This window comes from Squalius cephalus, assembly GCF_949319135.1.
Source record: "Squalius cephalus genome assembly, chromosome: 13".
Classification (NCBI taxonomy): domain Eukaryota; kingdom Metazoa; phylum Chordata; class Actinopteri; order Cypriniformes; family Leuciscidae; genus Squalius; species Squalius cephalus.
In genome coordinates, this window is record NC_137134.1 from 14361786 (window position 1) to 14384490 (window position 22705).

At 36.5% G+C, this 22705-nt stretch overlaps 3 protein-coding genes across 4 annotated transcripts in view; all 3 read right to left on the reverse strand.

The window, feature by feature from the left end:
* LOC307169381 (uncharacterized protein) overlaps positions 1 to 22705 on the reverse strand; it is a 301523-nt gene that overhangs the window by 141630 nt on the left and 137188 nt on the right. The window lies entirely within an intron of this gene.
* On the reverse strand, positions 771 to 1975 carry LOC307169430 (uncharacterized protein). The gene is made up of 4 exons (XM_079890051.1): positions 1652 to 1975; positions 1317 to 1466; positions 1068 to 1171; positions 771 to 988 (listed from the first exon to the last, which is right to left on the reverse strand). The coding sequence occupies exons 1-4, from the start codon at positions 1704 to 1706 to the stop codon at positions 896 to 898; spliced, it is 402 nt and encodes a 133-aa protein (XP_079746177.1). The 5' UTR covers positions 1707 to 1975; the 3' UTR covers positions 771 to 895.
* On the reverse strand, positions 2983 to 12828 carry LOC307169387 (CD276 antigen homolog). 2 transcript variants are annotated; one of them, XM_079890003.1, is made up of 4 exons: positions 12708 to 12828; positions 10975 to 11015; positions 10556 to 10882; positions 2983 to 9545 (listed from the first exon to the last, which is right to left on the reverse strand). In XM_079890003.1, the coding sequence occupies exons 1-4, from the start codon at positions 12749 to 12751 to the stop codon at positions 9394 to 9396; spliced, it is 564 nt and encodes a 187-aa protein (XP_079746129.1). In that variant the 5' UTR covers positions 12752 to 12828; the 3' UTR covers positions 2983 to 9393. The 2 variants fall into 2 exon arrangements, with proteins under 2 accessions (XP_079746129.1, XP_079746130.1); XM_079890004.1 differs by having other exon boundaries at positions 2983 to 9542; positions 12708 to 12825.

Genomic DNA, 22705 nt, shown 5'->3' on the forward strand with positions numbered 1-22705 from the left:
GTTTTTCTTTTTTTATAAAGATTATTTTATACAGGCATTAATTGAAACATCTTGACAAAATAAACAGTCCCCTTTATTAAATAAATTGTTAAATAAATCTACTTCTTGGTCCAAAAGCATGGAAACCAAGCAGGCTTCATAAAAATAATGAATAATGTGCACACACTCCATACTGAGATCAAAGTATGCTAGAAAAAGAAAGATAAATCCACTTCAGCAACTACCACAAACTTTTTACCAGATACAGATTAAGACAAAAGTTGGTTAAACTTTATTTTAAATGGAGGGGACATAGTTACATTGTACTTACTAAAATAAGTACTGAGTAATATTAAGTAACTACACAAACATGGTATAGCGCTACCATTAGGGTTAGTTACTTGTAGTTATGCATAATCTATTGTTATTACTATAGTAAATACACATAGTAATGTTTAACTACATCACCTTAAAATAAAGCGTTACCCAAAAGTCTTCCAACTGACAAAGAGAAGTAGACCAACTAGTATACATAAAAGTTCCTAAACACTCATGTCATCTGCAACAGGGGTTTTCATGCATTTTGATTCCACCAATCTACACATTATTACAGTTTTGTTGGATGTACACACAAGGAAAAATATAAAACTATAGCTGTCAATTTAATCAAATAATTGTGATCATTCTCATGACTTCCAAGCAGTCTAGAAAGCACAATTAAATATTAATAATAATATAAAATTTAGTTGATTTTGATTTTATTTGTTTTCTTTTTCTTTTCTTTTTTTTTCAGTAACTTTTTTCTGAACTTTTCCTCCGACCCAAGTTTCAAACCCCCTGATCTAAAATTCTTTTTAGAACTTTCAGAGTGAACAAAGTGAACAAGATAAGTATAAGATCAGTCATACTCGTGTGTTCATGACTTCGGCAGGTTTAGAGCTGCATATGTGCTGTTGATTTGGCTGGAGCGAATATTTCTACGCAGCTTGGAAAAATCCATTGTGGCGTACTGAAAGAGAAATATCAGCAATTCCAGCTACAGTTGACCAAAATGACATAAATCCTTAATAATTTAAGTTTATTCTTACTTGTAAGTTGTGCTCCTCTATAACTCGCGTCTGCTGTAGATCAGTGTTGAGTTGTGATTCTTCTGTGGACCTTCTGTTTCCAACGACAAAAACCTTTACCAGTCCTAAAAACAGAACAGTGAATTCAGGTTACATTATTCTTTCTTAATAATAATGAAATAGTCAAAAGCCTAAATAAATAATATTTACATATTTAATTAACTTCAGCTGCAGAAAAGCATGATATGAATATGGCTGAAAATATCTCACCGATCAGCACAATGAGCAGAAGCCCGTTCATCAGACCAGATATGATGGTAATGATGTGCCATTGTGTCTGATTCTGATCAATATTCTCCACCACTGTATGATTGTGACACTCAATTGTGTGATTGTAACACTCAGTTAGTTGAGTTGATTCTGTAAAGAAAGTGTCCAGTCTCACAGTAAAAAACTAAAGATTTAAAGCACTGAGAATTATGATAATAAATTGTTATTTATTAATATAATTATGTTTTTCATATCTAGAAATGTATAATGACAAGTATGAATGTAAGCAGTGATCATTAGTGAGTCTTGATCACTGAAAAAGTAAATGAACTCACCGGTGAAGTGCAGTCTGGTGCTGTTGCTGAGTTTTGGAGGAGTGCCTGTTTTCATACAGTAATAAACTCCTAATTCAATAGCGGTTACATTATTAATAACAAGACTGTGTTTAAATTGCACTGAATATTTCTTTCTGAATGTTTTATTTGAGTAAAAAGGAGATGTTGATGATGAGAATGATCGTAGAATCACTGTTGGAGGATCTGGTGTTTTCAGTAAAATCCAATAAACCTAATTTCCATCAAGATCACAGTTTATGGTCACATTTGATCCCAAATCAGTGAGTTGATCTGAGACTGCAGCTCGACAACAGATTAACACATCTATAAGATTAAAAAAAAAAACTGATAAAACCCTGACGCATAACACAACAATTTTAATTTAATTTGAGTAAGTTTACAAAGCCTGTATAATATATAGTCATATCATATAATAAACTCACAGAGCTGAAGCTGAATGATCTTCATGTTGTTCTTGATTAAAACACCTCAATATGATTCTGCTTCTCTCCACACAACATAAAGATGAATCTACTGCAGCTCTGAAGAAAACACAGGAAGACAAAAAACCTTCCACATCAAGCAGAGGAAGTCTAAGTCAAACTCACTCTGACCACACTTTTTTCAACATCTAATGCTCTTATTGCCATCACCAATTTATTAATAAACTTAAAGGGATATGCCCAAAACTGAAAGTTCTGTCATCATTTACTCACCCTAAAGTTGTTAAACCTGTATACATTTCTTTCTTCTGTTGAACACAAAAGAAGATATTTTGAAGAATGTTGTAATCAAATAGATGATGGGCCCCATTTACTTCCATAGAAAAAAATAAATAAAATAAAAATAAATAATATATATATATATATATATATATATTAGGGCTGCACGATATGAGGAAAAGCTGCGATGTGTGATAACATTGTTTAATATTGCGATGACGATATGACTTGCGATAAATATTCAAATGTGAATGTTAGCTATACTGTTCCCATGTCTTAGTGCTTTAATAGGTTCTTTAATAGGTAGGCTACATGATCAAGTAGCCTACATGCATTGTATAAGCTGTATATTGCAGACAATTTTTTTAATTTTGCTGCATCAGTTTGTGCTGGTAATGAACAAAATTTGAAAGGCAAATGCATGGAAAAATCCAGACAATATACGTGTTGTTTTCAGTTCTCTGTCTTTCCCTTTCATTTTCTCTGTTCATGAATGAGGATGTAACTGGAATCTCTGCATTCTTGTGCTGCTCATGCAATGACAATAAACTGAAGTCAAGAGAGCGTATTGAGACACAATGTCAGCATATACAGTGAGGAAAATAAGTATTTGAACGCCCTGCTATTTTGCAAGTTCTCCCACTTGGAAATCATGGAGGGATCTGAAATTGTCATCGTAGGTGCATGTCCACTGTGAGAGACATAATCTAAAAAAAAGAAATCCAGAAATCACAATATATGATTTTTTAACTATTTATTTGTATGATACAGCTGCAAATAAGTATTTGAACACCTGTCTATCAGCTAGAATTCTGACCCTCAAAGACCTGTTAGTCTGCCTTTAAAATGTCCCCCTCCACTCCATTTATTATCCTAAATGAAAAAAGGTCCACTGTTGGAGCAATCATTAGAAAATGGAAGAAGCTAAACATGACTGTCAATCTCCCTCGGACTGGGGCTCCATGCAAGATCTCACCTCGTGGGGTCTCAATGATCCTAAGAAAGGTGAGAAATCAGCCCAGAACTACACGGGAGGAGCTGGTCAATGACCTGAAAAGAGCTGGGACCACCGTTTCCAAGGTTACTGTTGGTAATACACTAAGACATCATGGTTTGAAATCATGCATGGCACGGAAGGTTCCCCTGCTTAAACCAGCACATGTCAAGGCCCGTCTTAAGTTTGCCAATGACCATTTGGATGATCCAGAGGAGTCATGGGAGAAAGTCATGTGGTCAGATGAGACCAAAATAGAACTTTTTGGTCATAATTCCACTAAACGTGTTTGGAGGAAGAAGAATGATGAGTACCATCCCAAGAACACCATCCCTACTGTGAAGCATGGGCGTGGTAGCATCATGTTTTGGGGGTGTTTTTCTGCACATGGGACAGGGCGACTGCACTGTATTAAGGAGAGGATGACCGGGGCCATGTATTGCGAGATTTTGGGGAACAACCTCCTTCACTCAGTTAGAGCATTGAAGATGGGTCGAGGCTGGGTCTTCCAACATGACAATGACCCGAAGCACACAGCCAGGATAACCAAGGAGTGGCTCTGTAAGAAGCATATCAAGGTTCTGGCGTGGCCTAGCCAGTCTCCAGACCTAAACCCAATAGAGAATCTTTGGAGGGAGCTCAAACTCCGTGTTTCTCAGCGACAGCCCAGAAACCTGACTGATCTAGAGAAGATCTGTGTGGAGGAGTGGGCCAAAATCCCTCCTGCAGTGTGTGCAAACCTGGTGAAAAACTACAGGAAACGTTTGACCTCTGTCATTGCAAACAAAGGCTACTGTACCAAATATTAACATTGATTTTCTCAGGTGTTCAAATACTTATTTGCAGCTGTATCATACAAATAAATAGTTAAAAAATCATATATTGTGATTTCTGGATTTTTTTTTTTTAGATTATGTCTCTCACAGTGGACATGCTATGATGACAATTTCAGACCCCTCCATGATTTCTAAGTGGAAGAACTTGCAAAATAGCAGGGTGTTCAAATACTTATTTTCCTCACTGTGTAAAACATCAAGAGAAAGGTTTCACTTGAAGGTCAGGATCCAGAACACAGTCTCTCCAAAGTTTATGAAAGGAAGCTTCCCTCTCATACTAGTGTAAGTCTGAGTACATTTACTCATCATTTGATTTATTGCTGCTATTTTCATTAAAATGAGATTAACATCCAACTCTTCTCTTTTATAATGTATAATGTAGAGATATCAGGAATCAAACAAATGTCCAAACTATTTTTCCCAAAGACTTTGTTTATTCACAATATTTTTGCAATATGATGTCTCTTATTTTTCAACAAAAATTAAACATAAAACACTGGTCAATAGCTTTGAAAGACTGAACATCTACAAAACGTAGAATAAGCCAGATGATAGTGGGTTTAGAAAGCAAAATCTGCCTTCGAGAGAAGATATGTGACAACATAATTAGTTCCTGTTCTTTACATGAAAAGTTGTCAAAACATCTACTCCTCATTTTCTTAGAAATGACACTATCCAGAAAAGTGATTTTATTTTCTTCAATTGGCTTTTTTTAAAGCAATGGGGGAAAAAATTGCTCAAAAGAATGAAATGCTTTATAAATGTAATGACATAGCCTTGGAAGAGAAGCTTTCATAATACTTTCTATGAAAACTTGAAACTCAAAATGAAGTTTTAGTTGTTTAGAAAACAATCTGTAGAATTCAGAAGGAAACTGTCCACTCCTGGAAATGTGTTGAGTAGAAGCCCCATTACTCAACACATTTGTAATGTCTCTATACTGTGAAGTCACTCGTGGGCGTTCCCAGTGCTGTCAATCTAATGTTATTGATAGACTGCACGTCTAGCCATATAGAAAATACTATCACAAGTGATATATAAAACTAAGATATCATTCTAATTTGATCAGGAATCAAGCTTTAAAGAATTACAAGCAGCATTCTGCTGTTGGAAAGTGTTATATTAACCACAGCACATGCTCAGTGCATTAAATCAATAATAGATTAACGATCAGTCTATCAACAATTAAACTCACTCATACTGTCAAAAATGACTAAAACGTTATTCATATTTGACAAATAATCATTTTTTTTTCCCCTAACAATCAACATAATGCAGGGGAAACTAATATGGACTGCAGTAGTGCTAAACTGCATCATATAATTAACAACACACAAACTATCAATGTATGAATCAAACTCAATAAGACAGTCGATGGTTTCTTTCCATGCATCATTTTATTATGCATGTAGGCCTACGTGGTTACAGTCAAATCACATAAAACAGTAGAATCGCTTCGCTTGACAAAAGCGCTCCTTTGAAATGAATGGGATCATGCTGCTTTGTACATTCTTATAAAGCTGTAATGTGTTTAAATGGACAGACATATTATAACTTGTAGATTCCATCTCATTCTGTTATACAGCAGTGTAACAGTCTCAGTTTATTATAAAACAGCAAAATTATGAAATGCTTGTTTCACACTGCAAGTGTGAAGGAGACATGAGCAAAAAAAAAAAAAAAAACATAAGACTTTCGTTAATCTTCGGGACACAAATGAAGATCTTTTTGGTGAAATCTAAGAGCTTTCTGTCCCTCCATTGACAGTCTTAAGACGCAACTACCACTTTGACGATTTAAAAAGTTCATAAAGTGATCGTAAAGCTAATCCATATGATTGCTAATCCATCAAAATTTCAGAAGAGACTCAATTGCTTTATATGATGAACAGATTGAATTTAGGCTTTTATTCACATATAAACATTCATCAACTCACACATCAGGTGTCCGGCCCTCATATGTGGATTACTCAATTACTCGGGAGCATCTTATTTCATGTAAACGGGATTAGATTAGCTTTTTAAGCGGAGGTGATACTTAAAATCTGTCCCAGCCACTACAAGAGTAGTCTACCCTACTGAGGGACAACAATAATTTAAAATAATGATTTAAAAATAAATTTGCAAATAATATTATAATGTTGTAGTCTATCATAATATAGACACAGCCAGTTTTCATTATTGAGAGAATTATTTGTGATGGAATAATTAGCTAATAATTTCTTTTTATTTGAGTCTAAATGTAGGGACACACCAAACAGACGCCAAAGAACTAGTGCTGATGAAAGCATCGCATCGGGGCAAAAAACTGCACTTGAACACACCGAGAGAACAGCCGACTGTCAACTCGCATGCACGTTCTGCGCCCGCGTGTAAATGAGACAACGGTCTATTTCTGCAGATATATTCATATATATTCGCCATTCAAAAAGGGAAACCGACGCTGTAGATACACAAAAAGGAAACAAAGCAGCGCGTTTTTACCGTTTTGAACATCAATCCTGCTGAACACTTTCTTTATTCCACTCGTGTTAATATTAAAGTCCCCAAGTGGTGAAAATCCATCTTTTAATGTTGTTTATATGTCTATGTGGTGAATTTACACATGGTTTAATACAAACCATGTGTAAATTCATAAGTCAATACCATTGCTGAGTATTAGTCTCAAAAACACAGTGATTCTAGTCACGAACTACCTTGTAACCAATCACGTCAACCTGAGCTTGTGTGAGTGGAGGTGGGGCTCATTTGCATATTCATAGAACCGCGTATACTAAATGAGGAAAGAGTGTAGAGCTATTTTAAGGCATGAAGATTTTTTTCAAAGAAAAAACGTTTAAATGTCATTTTGGTGATCAAATATGAGCTTTAAAGGAACGATATGTAGTTTTTCGCCGCTAGAGGTCGTCTATGCTAAAGCTAGCTTGATGATGTCTTCACCTCAAAGCCAGTGGAAAAGAATCCGATGGGACTCGGGCAGAAATCATATTCATGGATGTGATTATTAATGTTACTGTAGTATGAAGCAAGAGCTGGAGTGATTTCTAATGAGAGACGAGCGCGAGAGCAAACGGTGCGGAACACACCGAAAAAAAGGCCCGATAGCCAATCGTCCGCTTGGTGTGCCCCTGTGTTTACACACAGTTACAATTTAGTTAGTCTAAGCCGTGCAATCATTTGAACAGCTATTATGGGAGTGGCTTGATGCAGCACTGCAGATAACTTTGTTAAAAAAAATAATAATAATAATAAAAAGCTGTCTGCTGTGCCATTAGAAAAATGTTCTTGACCCTTAAAAAAGTAATTAATGCTGTCACGTATATCTGCTTCACAGGTTAAACAATTAGCTAATTACAACAATGAAAATGTAAAGTCTGTACAAATACTAGAAAATGTGAAATAATAGAAATAATTGGGAATCATGTAGCAAACAGCCACTTTTTATTTATCGATTATAACTCATGTCGTTTTGGTCACCTGGCTGTTTCCTTACAAAGGTGTGTGAAGTTCTTTTTTACTATTACGTTGCTGTCCTGCCGCCAGAAAAATCGCTGCATTGCTGATCATGTTTTTGAGTATCAATATATCTGCCCTTACCAGTGAACACAAGAACGTTCAATAATCTCAGACAACTTAATCCCGATAATTTAATCAAAGCCGCAAATTTGTTTGAAAAACCAAATTAAATAGAGATCAGTTATCATGAGAAAGGTACGAAGAATGGATCGCAGTTGTGGTAAACGGAAGCTCACGCATGTTCACTTGATGTACAAGAACCAATGAGGTTCATTCTTGTGTGTTAAGCAGCACGTTTGAACAGAGCTTCTGTTTGTTGTTAATATGTAAATAAAAGACTAAATTTAAACTGTTCATCATGTAAAGCGATCATGTTTCTTCAGAAAATGTGGACTAAACCGCTTAATTTAAATGGATTCATTTTACAATCTCTTTATTAACTTTTTGAAGCATCAAATTAGTAGTTGCGTAGACTGTCAAAGGAACAGAATTCGTTCAGAATTCATTAAAAATATCTTCATTTGTGTTCCGAAGATAAACAAAAATCTTATGGGTTTGGAATGACATAAGGGTGAATAATTAAAGACAGAATTTTCATTTCAGGTGAACTATCCCTTTAACACTATTTTGCATCAGAAATAAACAAAGAAAGCTGTACAAATTCTGTTAAAAGCCATGGAATAAGAAAATATTAAATATAAATAAATATAATAAAAAAAATACGGCTGTATATAAAATACTCCTGTACGGCTGCGAAAGCTGGATCATCAACCAGAAAATGCAAAACTCACTCAACAGCTTCGCCACCAGTTGCTACAGAATCATGCTCGGCATCAAGAAAATGGATCGAATAAGTAACCAAGCTGTATACGAAGCAGTCGAAAAGAACCAGCTTATCCTTCAAATCCAACAAAGACAGCTATGCTTCGTCGGCCACTCACTTAGAAGAGACCCAAACGACCAAATTAACAAATATGTGTTATATGCGCCCAAAGAACGACATGGCAAACGAAGCCGAGGAAAGCCACGCACATTATATCACACATACATCGGCAAACTAATCAACAACGACATGCCACCAACTGCTGACGAGATGCGAAGAGCTGCTAGTAATCGAACAGAATGGAGAAAACTTGTGCAAACCCATTTTGTTTGCAGCCGATTGATGATGATGATGATGATGATAAAAAAATAATAATTTATAATAATTAATTTGAAATTTAAACTCGATATTCTGATATCCCACAATTCTGACTTTTTTCTCCTCAGAATTGTGATATAAAAGTGTCAGATTTCTTTAGATAAAATTGTTACAGGTTTCAATATTATTTCATGCTGTAACTGTTAGGGCTAATACACTATGTCCCCTATGAACTGCATGAACTGAATATTATGTACATCTATTGTTTACATAATTCAAGCTTTAATAGAAGGGTAATCGCAGGTTTCATCAGTTCAATATGTCCGTTTAATGGCTTGCAAGCGTCTGCATTTAGCTTCAAAGAGCATCTTCAATGACGGTAGTCTATAAAAATGAAGACAGAAATCTTTTTTTCTGATTCTGACATCCAAAGGCACAACAATACATTTTTTTCTCTCATTCCATGGATTTCTCGCGTTTTCCTCCACTTGTTACCACCTTTTTCTGACACTGTGATGTCTGCTCTCAAATGGTCTATAAGGCAGCCTGAGGTTTTTTTCTCCGGCGAATTATGACATAGGCAATAAACACAATAAAAATTACAGAGAAAGTGCCAACACATATGGAAATGATCCACGTCCGGCCCGGTCCTTGGTTTGCTTGATTAGATGTGTTTTCTTTTCCTGCTGTTGATTATAGAGAGAAACAAAAATTACTGCACAGATATAAAGACAATATACCTGTCTGTAATTTATATAAAGCAGCATTCGGGCTGGAACATCACCAGTTAACTTTTTTAATTAAAAACTATATGGTTTGGTTTTACAGACAGGTCTTAGATTAAGCCAGGATTAGGCCTTTGTTCAATTAGGGCATTTAAGTGGCTTTTATAAACGTACCTTAGAAAAAACATTACTGGTGTGAATCTTGAGACAAAACAATGACTTTGATATATTTTAAGATATGTAAGTGCAAGTTGCTTTCAATTAAAACAGCTCAAACATGCATTTTATTCTGAGACTAGACTTAAAGGTGCTCTAAGCGATGTCACACGTTTTTTAGGCCGAAACATTTGTTGTACAGCAAACAACTCCTCACCATCCGCTAGCTGCCTGTCCCCTGAACACTCTGTAAAAAACACGCTGTCTGTAGACACCACAGGCTCCACAAACGGCAACAAAAACAAACCGGGCCAGCCTGGACCACGAAACATAAACAGTGTTCCAATAACCAACAAGAATGATTTGGGGGTGGGGGTTGGGGGGTTAGTGCACGTGCACATGAAGGGGGGTGTGGGGAGTGGAGGAGAGAGAAGCATGAAGAGGGAAGTTAGCTAGAGGAGAGATGTCCTAGACAACGTCAACGACTAACGATAGAATTATATTCTCTTGAATTTTGATGTGGCCGACACACGACCAAAGAGACGACGTTCCGATGAACAAATAGCACAGAAGAGGGAAAAAGAGAAGGAACACGCAAAGTCCCGAATTTACATCGGAAAAGCATGTTTCAGGAAGCACGGAAGGGAAGGGGAGGGGACGGGATGAGGAGGAGGGAGGGTCCAGCTAGCCTTCATTTTGTTTGACAATACTTTGAACGTCAAGCAGAAGTGACGTCACCCAACATCGCTTAGAGCACATTTAACCCTTGTCTGTGAAACCGGGAGTATATATATTAATCAAGCAGTTTCACGCACCGTTGATGATCAGCTGCACTGTCTCCTGTTCATTTGAGGGTGTGATGAGGCAGCTGAAGTCTCCTGCATCAGTGTGAGTGAGATCTGTGAGTTTGATGGAGAAGTTTCCTCTCTCATACTCCTCTGGAAAAGTTTCAACTCTAGTCTTGTAACGAGGGTCCTGTCCTGCCACAGAATCTTTACCCTTGACTATATCACACACAATCTCACTGTCATTGTGTCTCCAGTGTACATCAGTGTCTTGAAATTTCAGATCATGTTTAGTGGAAGAACACGGCAGGAGAACAGAACCACCAATAGCAGCCTCTACCGTTTCCTGCAGAGACACTGAAACAACACAAACATTAACTGTAAACACAGTCAGACATTTATACATGTAGCATGAATTTATCATTCAAATTCAAAGTTTAGATGCTCACCTTTGTTAATCAGCACTGCAAACACACAGATGAAGCAGCAACTGAAGAGGAACAGAAAAAACAAGTTCCTTTAATTTCTTTACTCTCAACCAGTACATCATGACATTGTCAACAGGCTTGTTTGAAATGATCAGAGTAGAACTGATCACGCCGGTTAGAAAAGTTCTCTGACTTGCTGTGATGTAAAGACTCTCTACTCTTACGTAGGCGAAGTGTCTGTTTACCTAGGGTGACCATATTGTAGTCTTCAGAAAAGACAGACATCCTCCTGATGTTCTCTTGTATACTTTCCTTATGTGGGCTTCTAGGTCGCTAGCACCTTTATTTAACACTGGCATGTACGTGCCAGCTTTGCATGTCATGCATTCTGCTTCACAAGGATCCCGACCGAGACGAAAACAAATGAATTTCCTCTGTAAATCGTCTGTGAATTTACATTTGGGCTTTTTTTTATGCTGTCCATGAGCCATGTGCCACTGTTGACAAGCAAGCCGTGGTGCTGAGGGTAATGATTGAGATACAGTTTGCATTATATACATGACCGACCGACCAATGGTGGAGTGCGAGAAGGCGGGACCTAAAGCAATGCTAAAACGCACATCAACCCGATCACTTGTTTAGCGTTCATGTAAACACTACACTCAGATTCATCAATCGGAATGAATTCAGTCCGATTGAAACAAAAGGTGTGCATGTAAACATAATGAATGCCGACTGTAGAAAGAAAAAGCCGAATCCCGGACATTTTGGGCGATCTAGAAAAATCCCGGCCGGACGCATTTTTTTAGGTCCAAAAGGGGACATGGTCGCCCAGCTGCACAAACTAAAAGCATGATGGGAAGTGATTTGCTGCTGATAAAACTTAACACACATCGGCTTAGAATAATATTGAGGTTTGTTTGTCAAACATGTTAGTCTTTTAACTCTAATTTGCCTGCTCGTCTCCATTCAAGGTAAAGTGTTCGGAATTTCAAATGAGCCGAATGCTAAAGTTTGAGACTTTCTAATGCCTTTCTAAGACAACAATTGTTGTACTTCACATTCAGTTTGGACAAATTGCTTGTCACAGAAATTACACTCCTATTTAAAAATAACAAAATCCTGCATGCACATCACTAAATCATGACATAATTATTACATTGTGATTGTTATTATTATTTTTTATGTAGAAAGTTAAAGTGAAATCATTGGGGTAACATGCCCCCCATAATTATTGTAATTTGTGGAGTTATTATTTAAAAAACATGTTCATTAGTATCAGAATGAATAGTCTCTCTCTAAAATTAAAAATATTTATAAATAAACATTAAATGGGATTCAGATTAACTGGATTTTCATTTGCAAATTGTCACTAAATTGATCATTTTGATACTAAATTGATAATTTATTGATTTATTCCCCTTAATAATATACTGGATGTTGCTTAATTAACATGTAACTTAGATGCTAAACTCTAAATGTGATTTAGCAGTAGGTGTTCTTGTTCTGAAGGGGGTATCTTCACCCAAGTTACTCTGGTAAAAAAAAAAAAAACGTTAATATCTTGAATGCACTGTAAAACAAGGCCAATCAAATAAACGTAACTGCATGCACCAAAACACAATAAGGAAATACAACATGCTAATGCTAAAGGCACGTAATGTTATCGCGGCAGATCTAAGGTGAAATGTGTGGGAGGTAACGTTACAACTCGTTTTGTGTAAACAGAATTTCATTAAAAATCATAAACATACCCGATGATCAAGGTGCCCCGATAAAACTCATATATGTTATACATTATGTTTCTGAAATACTACTTAACAAAAACTATCGGGCCTCTAAACCCTTTCCTGGTTTCCGGGTTCTCTCTGTGTCGGAAGTTGTCATAGACATATGCGGCGGAAATCTATAGTGCTGAAAATATTTTAATAATATATTCTGCAGCAAATATTATTTTTATCTATTTTTTTTTTTTATTCCAACAGCAACAAAAAACAAAGAAACAAACAAAAAATCGCGATTAAGTTTTCGCGACGTACAACTAGATGAAAAAAATATATAGAGAGACGGATAGGCATATTTTCAAATGTACCATCACTCTCTCAGCCGCTGTATTCGAAACCAGTGCTAGTTAGCAGGTTCCTGTTAGTCCCTGCTGGTAGATGCTGGAACTACACCTCTCCATGTTTTTTTTCATAGACACCCTTTCAGAAGTAGGCTATACGTGTTTTCTGATTAAATAAAAAGTATTTTAGAGCTCCTTGTTTGAAACACCTTGTTTGAAATTTACTTGTTTTTGTAATTTCATGCCAAGTTAAAATGTAACGCAAACTACAATTTTATAAAAAAGCAACAAAAAAATTAGCTACTTGCTTTAATTGTCTTTTTGCCAACTTTATTTAATTGCGAAAAACAAATATAGCCTATATTTTTTTTTTAAAGATGTAGACCCATTTTTTTCTATTTTAAGTTAATATTTTTTTCCCTTTATTTGGATAACTTTGGCTAGGGAAGCATGTAGTTTAAAGTAAAAGATAAAAGGGTCACACAAACACACAGCTGCTGGTTCTCCAAGCAAGTTTTTTTGCAAGCACCAGTGTCACGATTGCATCAAACCGATGTTCAATATTGCTGAGGAAACTTCCCTGCATTGTCGGTGTTACATTTTCAGTTTCTGAGATTTTCAGTTTCTGTGAGCGGGATGTAGGCTACGATATGAGTTTTCTTTTGAGTTGGGTTCACTCGGCATTGCATCAGCTGTCGCAATGGGGAAACTCCATTCTCCGATAAATACTAAAGAATTAACAAATCATGCCAGTATGAGTAGCCTACACTGGCCAATGATGTTCAAGCGTGGAAAATAGAGACGGGCTCAACTGCTATAAGGCGAACATCATTTCCTCAGAATCTTTCTCCTTCAAGACATCTGCTGTCTTCACTAAAGGCTTCACCACTCACCTCTTTAGGTCTGTGTTCAGTTCAATGCCCCGCCAGGCAACCCTCTAGATCAGTGCTTAATTTGTAAATAAATAGTTGCCGGATTGAAAAAAAATTTTTTAAAGGCATTGTGTCTGAGACTGACCAACACTTTTGTTTTCCCGGAACATAAAAAGACGTCATAAACTGACGGCACGAGCCTCATTCACAGGTTTCTGCACTGTCCTAACTACAGCCTACCAAAAGTGTTATTGCCAGCAGCCATATCACCCTGTAGCCCAAGACTGGTTGCCCACTGAAGCTAAGCAGGGCTGAGCCTGGTTAGTACCAGGATGTGAGACCTCCTGAGAAAACCAGGTTGCTGCTGGAAGAGATGTTAGTGAGGCCAGCAGGGGGTGCTCACCCTGTGGTCTGTGTGGGTCCTAACGCCCCAGTATAGTGGCAGGGACACTATACTGTCAAAGAGCACCGTCCTTCAGATGAGACGTTAAACCGAGGTCCTGACTCTCTGTGGTCACTAAAAATCCCATATGTCCTTTGAAAAAGAGTGGGGGTTTAACCAAGGCATCCTGGCCAAACTTGCCCATTGGCCTCTGTCCATCATGGCCTCCGAATCATCCCCATATACTGATTGGCTTCATCACTGTTTCCTCTCCACAAGTAAGCTGGTGTGTGGTGGGTGTTCTGCCGCAATATGGCTGCCGTCGCATCATCCAGGTGGTGCTGCACATTGGTGGTGGTTGAGGAGATTCCCTCTTCCATGTAAAAGCGCTTTGAGTGCAGAGAAAAGTGTAATGAATTAATATTATTATTATTATTATTCTGCCATGATACGTTGAGACCAAAAATCATTCAGTCGATCAGTAATATTCTCTCACGGACCACGTCGTTGCCTTTTCTACTACACCGATTTCTGATTCTGACTGATCTAACTCCCTTTGCTCGTGTCTCCTATCCTGATTATTATTAGCAGTTCCATCTTCAGGATCTCTTTTCTTCAGAAACACTTACAGCTTACTCGTGGATACGGAAAATGAAAATATGCTTGACTGTCTTTTTGACATTTTGCCGATATTAACTTATTTATATTAGAATAATTCATCAGGTATACACTCTCCAAACTTGATCCTACTCTCCAAACGTTACGCTTTACTGCGTGCAAAACAATAAGCACCTACCGATGATATTGATTTTGAACTTAAGAAACCTGATCAAAAATGTATTTGCTTGAGGGCCGATAGAAATACATTTCCATGAACCCGTGCTTTCTGTATATAACAATTTATATATGATTTAATGTTGGTTAGGCTAATATTAAAAATGCACATTATTTACCAAATCTGATTAATTAATTCCCTATTACAAATCAATCGACTGGCAGCAGAATTTAGTAGAGAAATGAATGTGGCTGCTCTGTTTATTAGTAGCAGTGTTTGGCTGTTTCTCGATATGCATTCTTAGGCCCCGATCAGAAAGAACGCGCTTTTTGGAGTGAGAGGCGCCTTTTTTAAATTGTATTATATGGACCACTTGCACTGAGCTTCGTGACGCACTTCCGTTTGGAAATAATACATCTCACTTATTTCCGGTTATGTTTACTTTCAATGTACTGTGGTGGTCAATGAGAGTTGAACAAACGCCACCTAAAATGAGTGTCCGCAGCCAATAACATTTAAAAATTTGACAATTTTTAAGGTATATTCTGATAATATAATTTTCCAAACTTATCGGAACATGAGGTTTCAATCCAACCAATCAATTCTGAGCAGGCCGAACTCATTTTCTTTTTTTTCTTTTTTTTCTTTTTTTTTTTTCATTGTCCAATCGAATGAATGGCGAGGCGGGCCTTCCTGTTGTGGTGACCGAAGTTTACAGTTGCTTGGATCGTCCGGAGACTACAATGATGGAGAAGAAACTTGTGGTGGCCTTCGCGGGTTACTGGAGCTGTATGACTTCACGAACCGCGACTACCACAATGTTAACAAAAGCATAACAAAGTTAACAAATATGACAGTTTACTTAACAGCAAACCAAAGATTCCAGAGCCTAGCAACATAAAAAAAAAAATAATAATAATAAAAATAAAAAAACGCAGCGCACTGCTCTTTTCTAAATTAAAAAAAGTAAACCAAAAAAAAAAAGCAAGTGCGGTGCACCTCGCATAACGCGTTCTGTGTGATCCTCTCGTACTACGTCATCATCAACCGTCGAAGTTCAATTCCAATACTCAAGAATGCAAGTACAGAGGACGCATGGGGTGCTTCTCAATATCCCTCCTCGTCTCCTCGCTCCTCCATCCTATGACCCGGAAACCGATCGAGCTCAGCCATCTTGAAGGACATCTCAATAGGCTTTATGCCCAGCTCTGCTACTTCCTGAACTTCAGCCAGCTCCTTTGTTTCCTGTCTGCCATTATTGGACAAACTGATTAATCCAGGTGTGTCTGATTATTGTTACTGAGGTCAGGCACACCTGGATTAATCAGTTTGTCCAATAATGGCAGACAGGAAACAAAGGAGCTGGCTGAAGTTCAGGAAGTAGTGGAGCTGGGCATAAAGCCTATTCTCTAAATGCACTGCGAGGAGTCGAGGATCGAGGAGTGAGGAGGCTTCCTGAGGAGGCTTCCTGAGGAGTCATAAGCGAGGATACACAGGTGTATCCTATGCGGAAGAGTTTTATCGACTTAAACGTGACGCACGTATAAATTCTCCTCCCCCTGCACATCAGTCACAATCATTTTAATTTATACTTTACCTTTGCAGTTTATATAAACCACACATCTCACATCATATCTAGCTTTATTATTATTTATTATGAATTTCTTAAATAAACAAAATTCAACAACATAAGGGCAGATCCTCTGAGCGCTGCTGATGACGCGATGAAGTGACGCTCGCGTGATCAAGTATTCCAATGCATAAAAAAAAGTTACATTCGATTCCTCCATCCTCATTTTCTTTCCTTGCAGTCTTCCCTCGCATCCTACAGGGGGCGGAGCTGAGACGCGAGGAAAGGAAGCGTGGAAAGGAAACGAGGATGCACAAATAAGAAATGAGAAGCACCCATGAAGGTGCCCAGATGTGTTCTTGAGGATGCACTGAATGCAGAGAATCGAACCGTTAGAAATCCCAGAAGATTTATGCACGCACACACACACACACAATCTTTCAAATCTGCCGGCACTCGAGAGCTCGCGAGTAATCTCCCCCTCGCATTCGTCACGGTGTCACTGAGTGAAAAACGACAGGCGAAGCTTGAATTTACAGGCATGTCCCTCTTTGGCTAATGTAGTTTCAAGATGGAGGGGCAACATGGCGACCGGCATTCGAACCCCTCACCCGTATGTACTTTCAATGGCAGATTATAAACTTAAGAGAATACTTTATTACTTGAAAGACGTAAATATACATTAATGAGCACATATATTTTTGAAAGAACGAAGTGTTTTTTGCTAAGAATCAACTAAAAAAGTTACACAGTGTAGCTTTAAGGCCTATTTGTGCACTTGAGAGTTTGTAGACGTTTAAAAGTGTTGTGTTGCCCTTTATTTTTTGCAATATTTAAGTGTTCAGTTTTATTTTGATTTAAGAAAATAAACATGATTTCTCATATTACAAATCAATTGTTTCTTATTTTCACTGGCATGTCTCTTAGGTGTCCAGGACTAGTGCATCTTTGAGCCAATACGTTCGGTATGAGTAAAATACTTAAATACTGTTAAAATCAGATACTCTTGGTGACTTGTAACTTGTAATGGAGTCATTTTTGTTGTATCTGTACTTTTACCCTAGTTTTCAGGTACTCTTTAAACCTCTGTGGCTGTGTGACCCTTTTATGTATTAATTATTTTGCTTTAAAAGACATGTTTCCCCAGTCAAAATTATCCAAAAACAAGCTGATGCTTTATCCTATTTGCCCAGTCTTGCATTAACATTAAAACATGTTATTTTTTTATTTTTTTTGTGGTGTTCTTTATTCTCTCCTTGTTAAAGCTACACTGTGTAACTTTTTTAGTTGATTCTTAGCAAAAAACACTTAGTTCTTTCAAAAATATATGTGCTCATTAATGTATATTTACTTCTTTCAAGTAATAAAGTAGCCTATTCTCTTAAGTTTATAATCTGCCATTGAAAGTACATACGGGTGAGGGGTTCGAATGCCGGTCGCCATGTTGCCCCTCCATCTTGAAACTACATTAGCCAAAGAGGGACATACCTGTAAATTCAAGCTTCGCCTTTTGCGTTTTTCACTCAGTGACACCGTGACGAATGCGAGGGGGAGATTACTCGAGAGCTCGCGAGTGCCGGCAGATTTGAAAGATAGTGTGTGGTGTGTGGTGTGTGTGTGTGTGTGTGTGTGTGTGTGTGTGTGTGTGTGTGTGTGTGTGTGTGTGCGTACTCACATTTGAAAGAGAGAATTAAAACGTCAACGTGACAGACAAATCAGCAAGACCATAGTCAATATTGGAGTAACTTTTCCCAGATGGAAAGAGCTCATGAGGAGAAAAGATTTTAAAACGGACGCCGAGGTTGCCTGCTTTCTTCTCGACAGGTAATTCAGCCTGTTGTAATTCATTTGTGTAAATTCGAAGTTTTAGTTGCTTGTCTAACCATAGCATGGTTGTGCATAACGCCAGAACGACCTCTAGTATAACTTCATCCTCGCGTCAATGGTGAAAAAGTATTGTTTACCTTGTAACATAAATCTGTGCTGCGACGGATCACAGGTGATGAATAGTTTTAAAGGCGCAATTTTTTAAGCTATATAAAAAAAAGGACACTGTAAATTTTAGTTATTTTTAATTGCTTTTACTTTGTACACATTGTAACGTTAGCCTAATCTGATTATGCTGGGATAGCCGATTCCAAGGGTGACGTTTACCTCCTGACATCTGTCCTGTAGTTTTATTCATTTTAGACGTATTGTTTATTATTGTCATGGACGAAGTCGATAACTGGAAGCCATGTTAATCTTGGAATAATACGGCCACCGTAGGAGTTAAAACGCTCTCGGAATTGAGAGGAACAGAAACTAATATTCACTGGGTAGTCATATACAATTTCACCGCTAGATGGGGGTAAAAATCACACAGTGTAGCTTTAACAACACTATGACAGCCAAATGAAGTATGAAAACCAAATTTCGTATACACAGGGTAAGAGATTCATAGCTTTTGAACCGTTTACAGGCGGCACTTATACATAAAAAACGAATGAGGAAGGACCCAGCAAAGAGGGGTCTGCAACCCCTGAATTATTATGATCATGTCATATGGATAAATGTTCTAAATCGATGACAGTTTATCAGAGAAACGGTTCCTGGCATATTTGTTGATGTCATTATTCTCTCTGTTTTCTTGTGCTTCTACAGTTTAACGATTTAGTTAACTTCTAATCTCGTTACTTCACTTCTTTGAATAACAATACCTTCAAAATGGAGCCTCTGTGATGTCACACATAATAAACACACATGACTGACAAAGACAGAAAATACCAAAAAATACCATTAATTGTGAAGTGTCTTTATTATATGTGTCATTTTGTTAAATTGTGGGGCTTGTTTTGCTTGTTTGTTTGTTTTATGGAGAGCTTGGTTATTCAGACTAATAAAAGACTTAACTATTCTTAATTAATCTCATTAATACGCAAAGGCAAGGCAAGGCAAGGCAAGTTTAGCACATTTCATACACAATGGCAATTCAAAGTGCTTTACATAGAAGAAATTAAAATAATAAAAAGAAATAAGAATAATTAAAACAGTTTAGAAAAATAAAAAATAAAATACAGTACAGTAGCCTACAAACAGTTGGACGAACATTGGCACAGTGCTCATTCAGTAAATGTCACATGATGTCAGTTTTTAATGTTTTACATTACAACACTCTGCACCAGGATGCTGGAGTTATAAAGACTGTTTCTGTTTTTTTCCAAGAAGGCAAAGAATGTACTTGTGTTCTGATTGAGACCGGTCTTGCCAGGCGACCTTTAAAGAAGGAACTCGGAAGGACACAAGGACAAAGAAACAAAGAAAGATCTGACAATCACAGCATATTATAAGTAGTGGCTAATGCACAATAAATACAACATAACATCACAAACAAGTGTCATAAAATATACATTTATTTCATATTATTATAGGCTAGAGATTATTTCCATATAATTATATATCTTTTTTATTTTACCGCTTGTTTTTATGAAAATGAGTAGCCTTTGTGTTATATGCTTTGTCAATGTTAAGATTATTTTTAATAAGCCAATAAAAATACTGCAGGCTTCTTCAGGTTATTACTTTGTTAAAATTAAGTAGGGGAGCGCGGGGCACAACCTAACGCGGGGCTAGTTGTAACGCGCTTGTTTTAAATACTTCCGCACATGCTTGGATGACGAAACTTTGTGTATTTAGTTGCCATATCAACACTATATAGAAAAAAAAAATCCGCCAAATTTTTTTTTTTGTTTTTTTTGGAAGATATCCATAGACATTTATTAAACCATAGCAAAAGTAAATTTCTTACTTAAGTTAATTTTTCATCTCTATTTTTTGTGTTTATTTAAAATAAGACAAATCTGATATTATTTTAATCTCCAAGATGTTATTTAACAGTTGAGATAGTTATTTAAGTAAACCAATATCCTTCAAAAAGGTTTCATCAATATAGCGGATAAATAAAATGTTAAGTAAAATTAAATAATCAAAGTCAACTTGATAGTCAATATTGCTTCTTTATAACAGAAACAAACTGCTTCTGAAAAAGTTAGATGCCATGCAAAATGTAGTGTGCAATGTGACTCACCACAAATGTATTGGAGTAAAAAGTTAATTTACTTATTCAAAAAATAACTAAATGCTCTTCAATAGAGCATTAACCTTTTAGCATCACTCACAGGGATTTAATTTCCGAACTGCCGCCACACGTCCAGGAAAAAAAATATGGGTAACACTTTTTTTATAGTCCCCTTTAGACATTCTGTTTACTATAATCATTTTGCAAATATATATATATATATATATATATATATATATATATATTATTTTTTATTATTGCTTTTATTATTCATATAGCAAAAAGAAACACACCACTGAAATAATTAGATAAATGGGAATTAGTCTTAAAACCTGAATCCTAAAATGTTTGTGATTATCGCCACCTCATTGTTACCAATTGTTCAGTCATTATAAATAACATGATATTTTTTAAATAACTCCATTCGTCTGTCTGCCTGTCCATCCATTCATCCATATACTGATTATCCTTTGTGATGAAAAAGCATAATTATTAGTTTAGAAAGGGCCAAATTATCCTCCTGATGATATATTGTTTCTTTATGTTGTGTTTGCTTTTGTTAAATATTTTATTTATTTATAGGCCTACATCATTTTATGTTTGCTAAAACTGCACATCATTTACCAAGTCTGATTCATTAATTCCCTATAACACATCAGTCGATTGGCAGCAGAATTTGCTAAATAAATGGATGTTGCTCTTTTCAGTGTTTATAACTCCAGCATCCTGGTGGAAGGGTTTCCACATAACACACCTTAGTAAATGTAAAACATTAAACAAATTGAATGGCAAATTTATGAAAAGGCTGTGGGGTTTTTTATTTTATTTTTTACCCTTTTGTTTCTCTTTCTCTGCAGGTCAGATTGAGGACGTCACTGGAAGACCTGCATCCCTGAAGTACTTGATAAACCAGACTGTGTATTGAGACACACTGACAGCAGGAATGTGTGTGAGATCAGAAAATAACACAGTTTAAATCTGTGTCTCTATAAGAACTGTGGCGAAATACCTGCTAAACTACAGTGTGTGGAGAGTTTTATACACTTGTGAAAAATTATGTAAAGTGAACAACAACGCCATAATATATTTCTCTTTTAAAATCAAATCTATATTGATCACATTAAAACAGCTTTGTCATAGTTTTAATTTTGTGTTTGTGTATAAATACTAACATGTACAGCACTGTATATTTACACGGACTGGGTATGACAGAAGCCAAGAACCTTATTCAATAAATACATCTGTAACAGATTGATCTTCAGTGTTCACTGGGATATTTGAAGTGTTAAATGTCTTAATAAAATGTCTTGAAAGTGTTTAGTGCCTTAAATGTCCCTTTAGTATGATAATTATTTCAGCCTGTAATTTTTTCAATAATGAGCATTCTGAACACTTCCCTAAACTTTACCACCTTGCATATCAAACACAGTATTTTTGTCTCCTTAAGTAAGATCTGTTTATTTGAGAAACAAAGCTGAGTATGAAAATAAGACTTGTTTTGAATATAATTTAATATAAGTCATCAGCAAACAATAACTGAAAACAAGCTCTCTATATATCAAGGTTTACAGGGAGAGGAAACAAGAAACAGGTGAGATGCATTAATCAAACAATGAATAGTAACACATGCAAACAAAGAAAACAGAAAAGGAAACAACGATACAAAGAAAAGAAAAAAAACAAGTAAGGGTATGTTTACACGACAACGATGTACAAAAAAATGGAAAAGTGTTTTCTTTGTACAGACGACATGTTGTGTGTGTTCATACGAATCCGCAAAAACGAAAAGTCGCTATTATGTATAGGGAACACAGCCAGGCAAACAATGAAACCAAAACCCCATGATAATAAAACAGAAACGCATTTCAAATGTATAACAGAATGAGACACTAAAAAAGGAACATTGTTTGCTAAAGGACAAATGAGTCGGTCAGTGTGTTGCTGTCTTGACAATTCTGTACCACAAGTGTTCTTTCTTCATGTTGTGTTTACTAGTGTTAAATCTATTTTGTTTTCTTTATGTGTCATTTC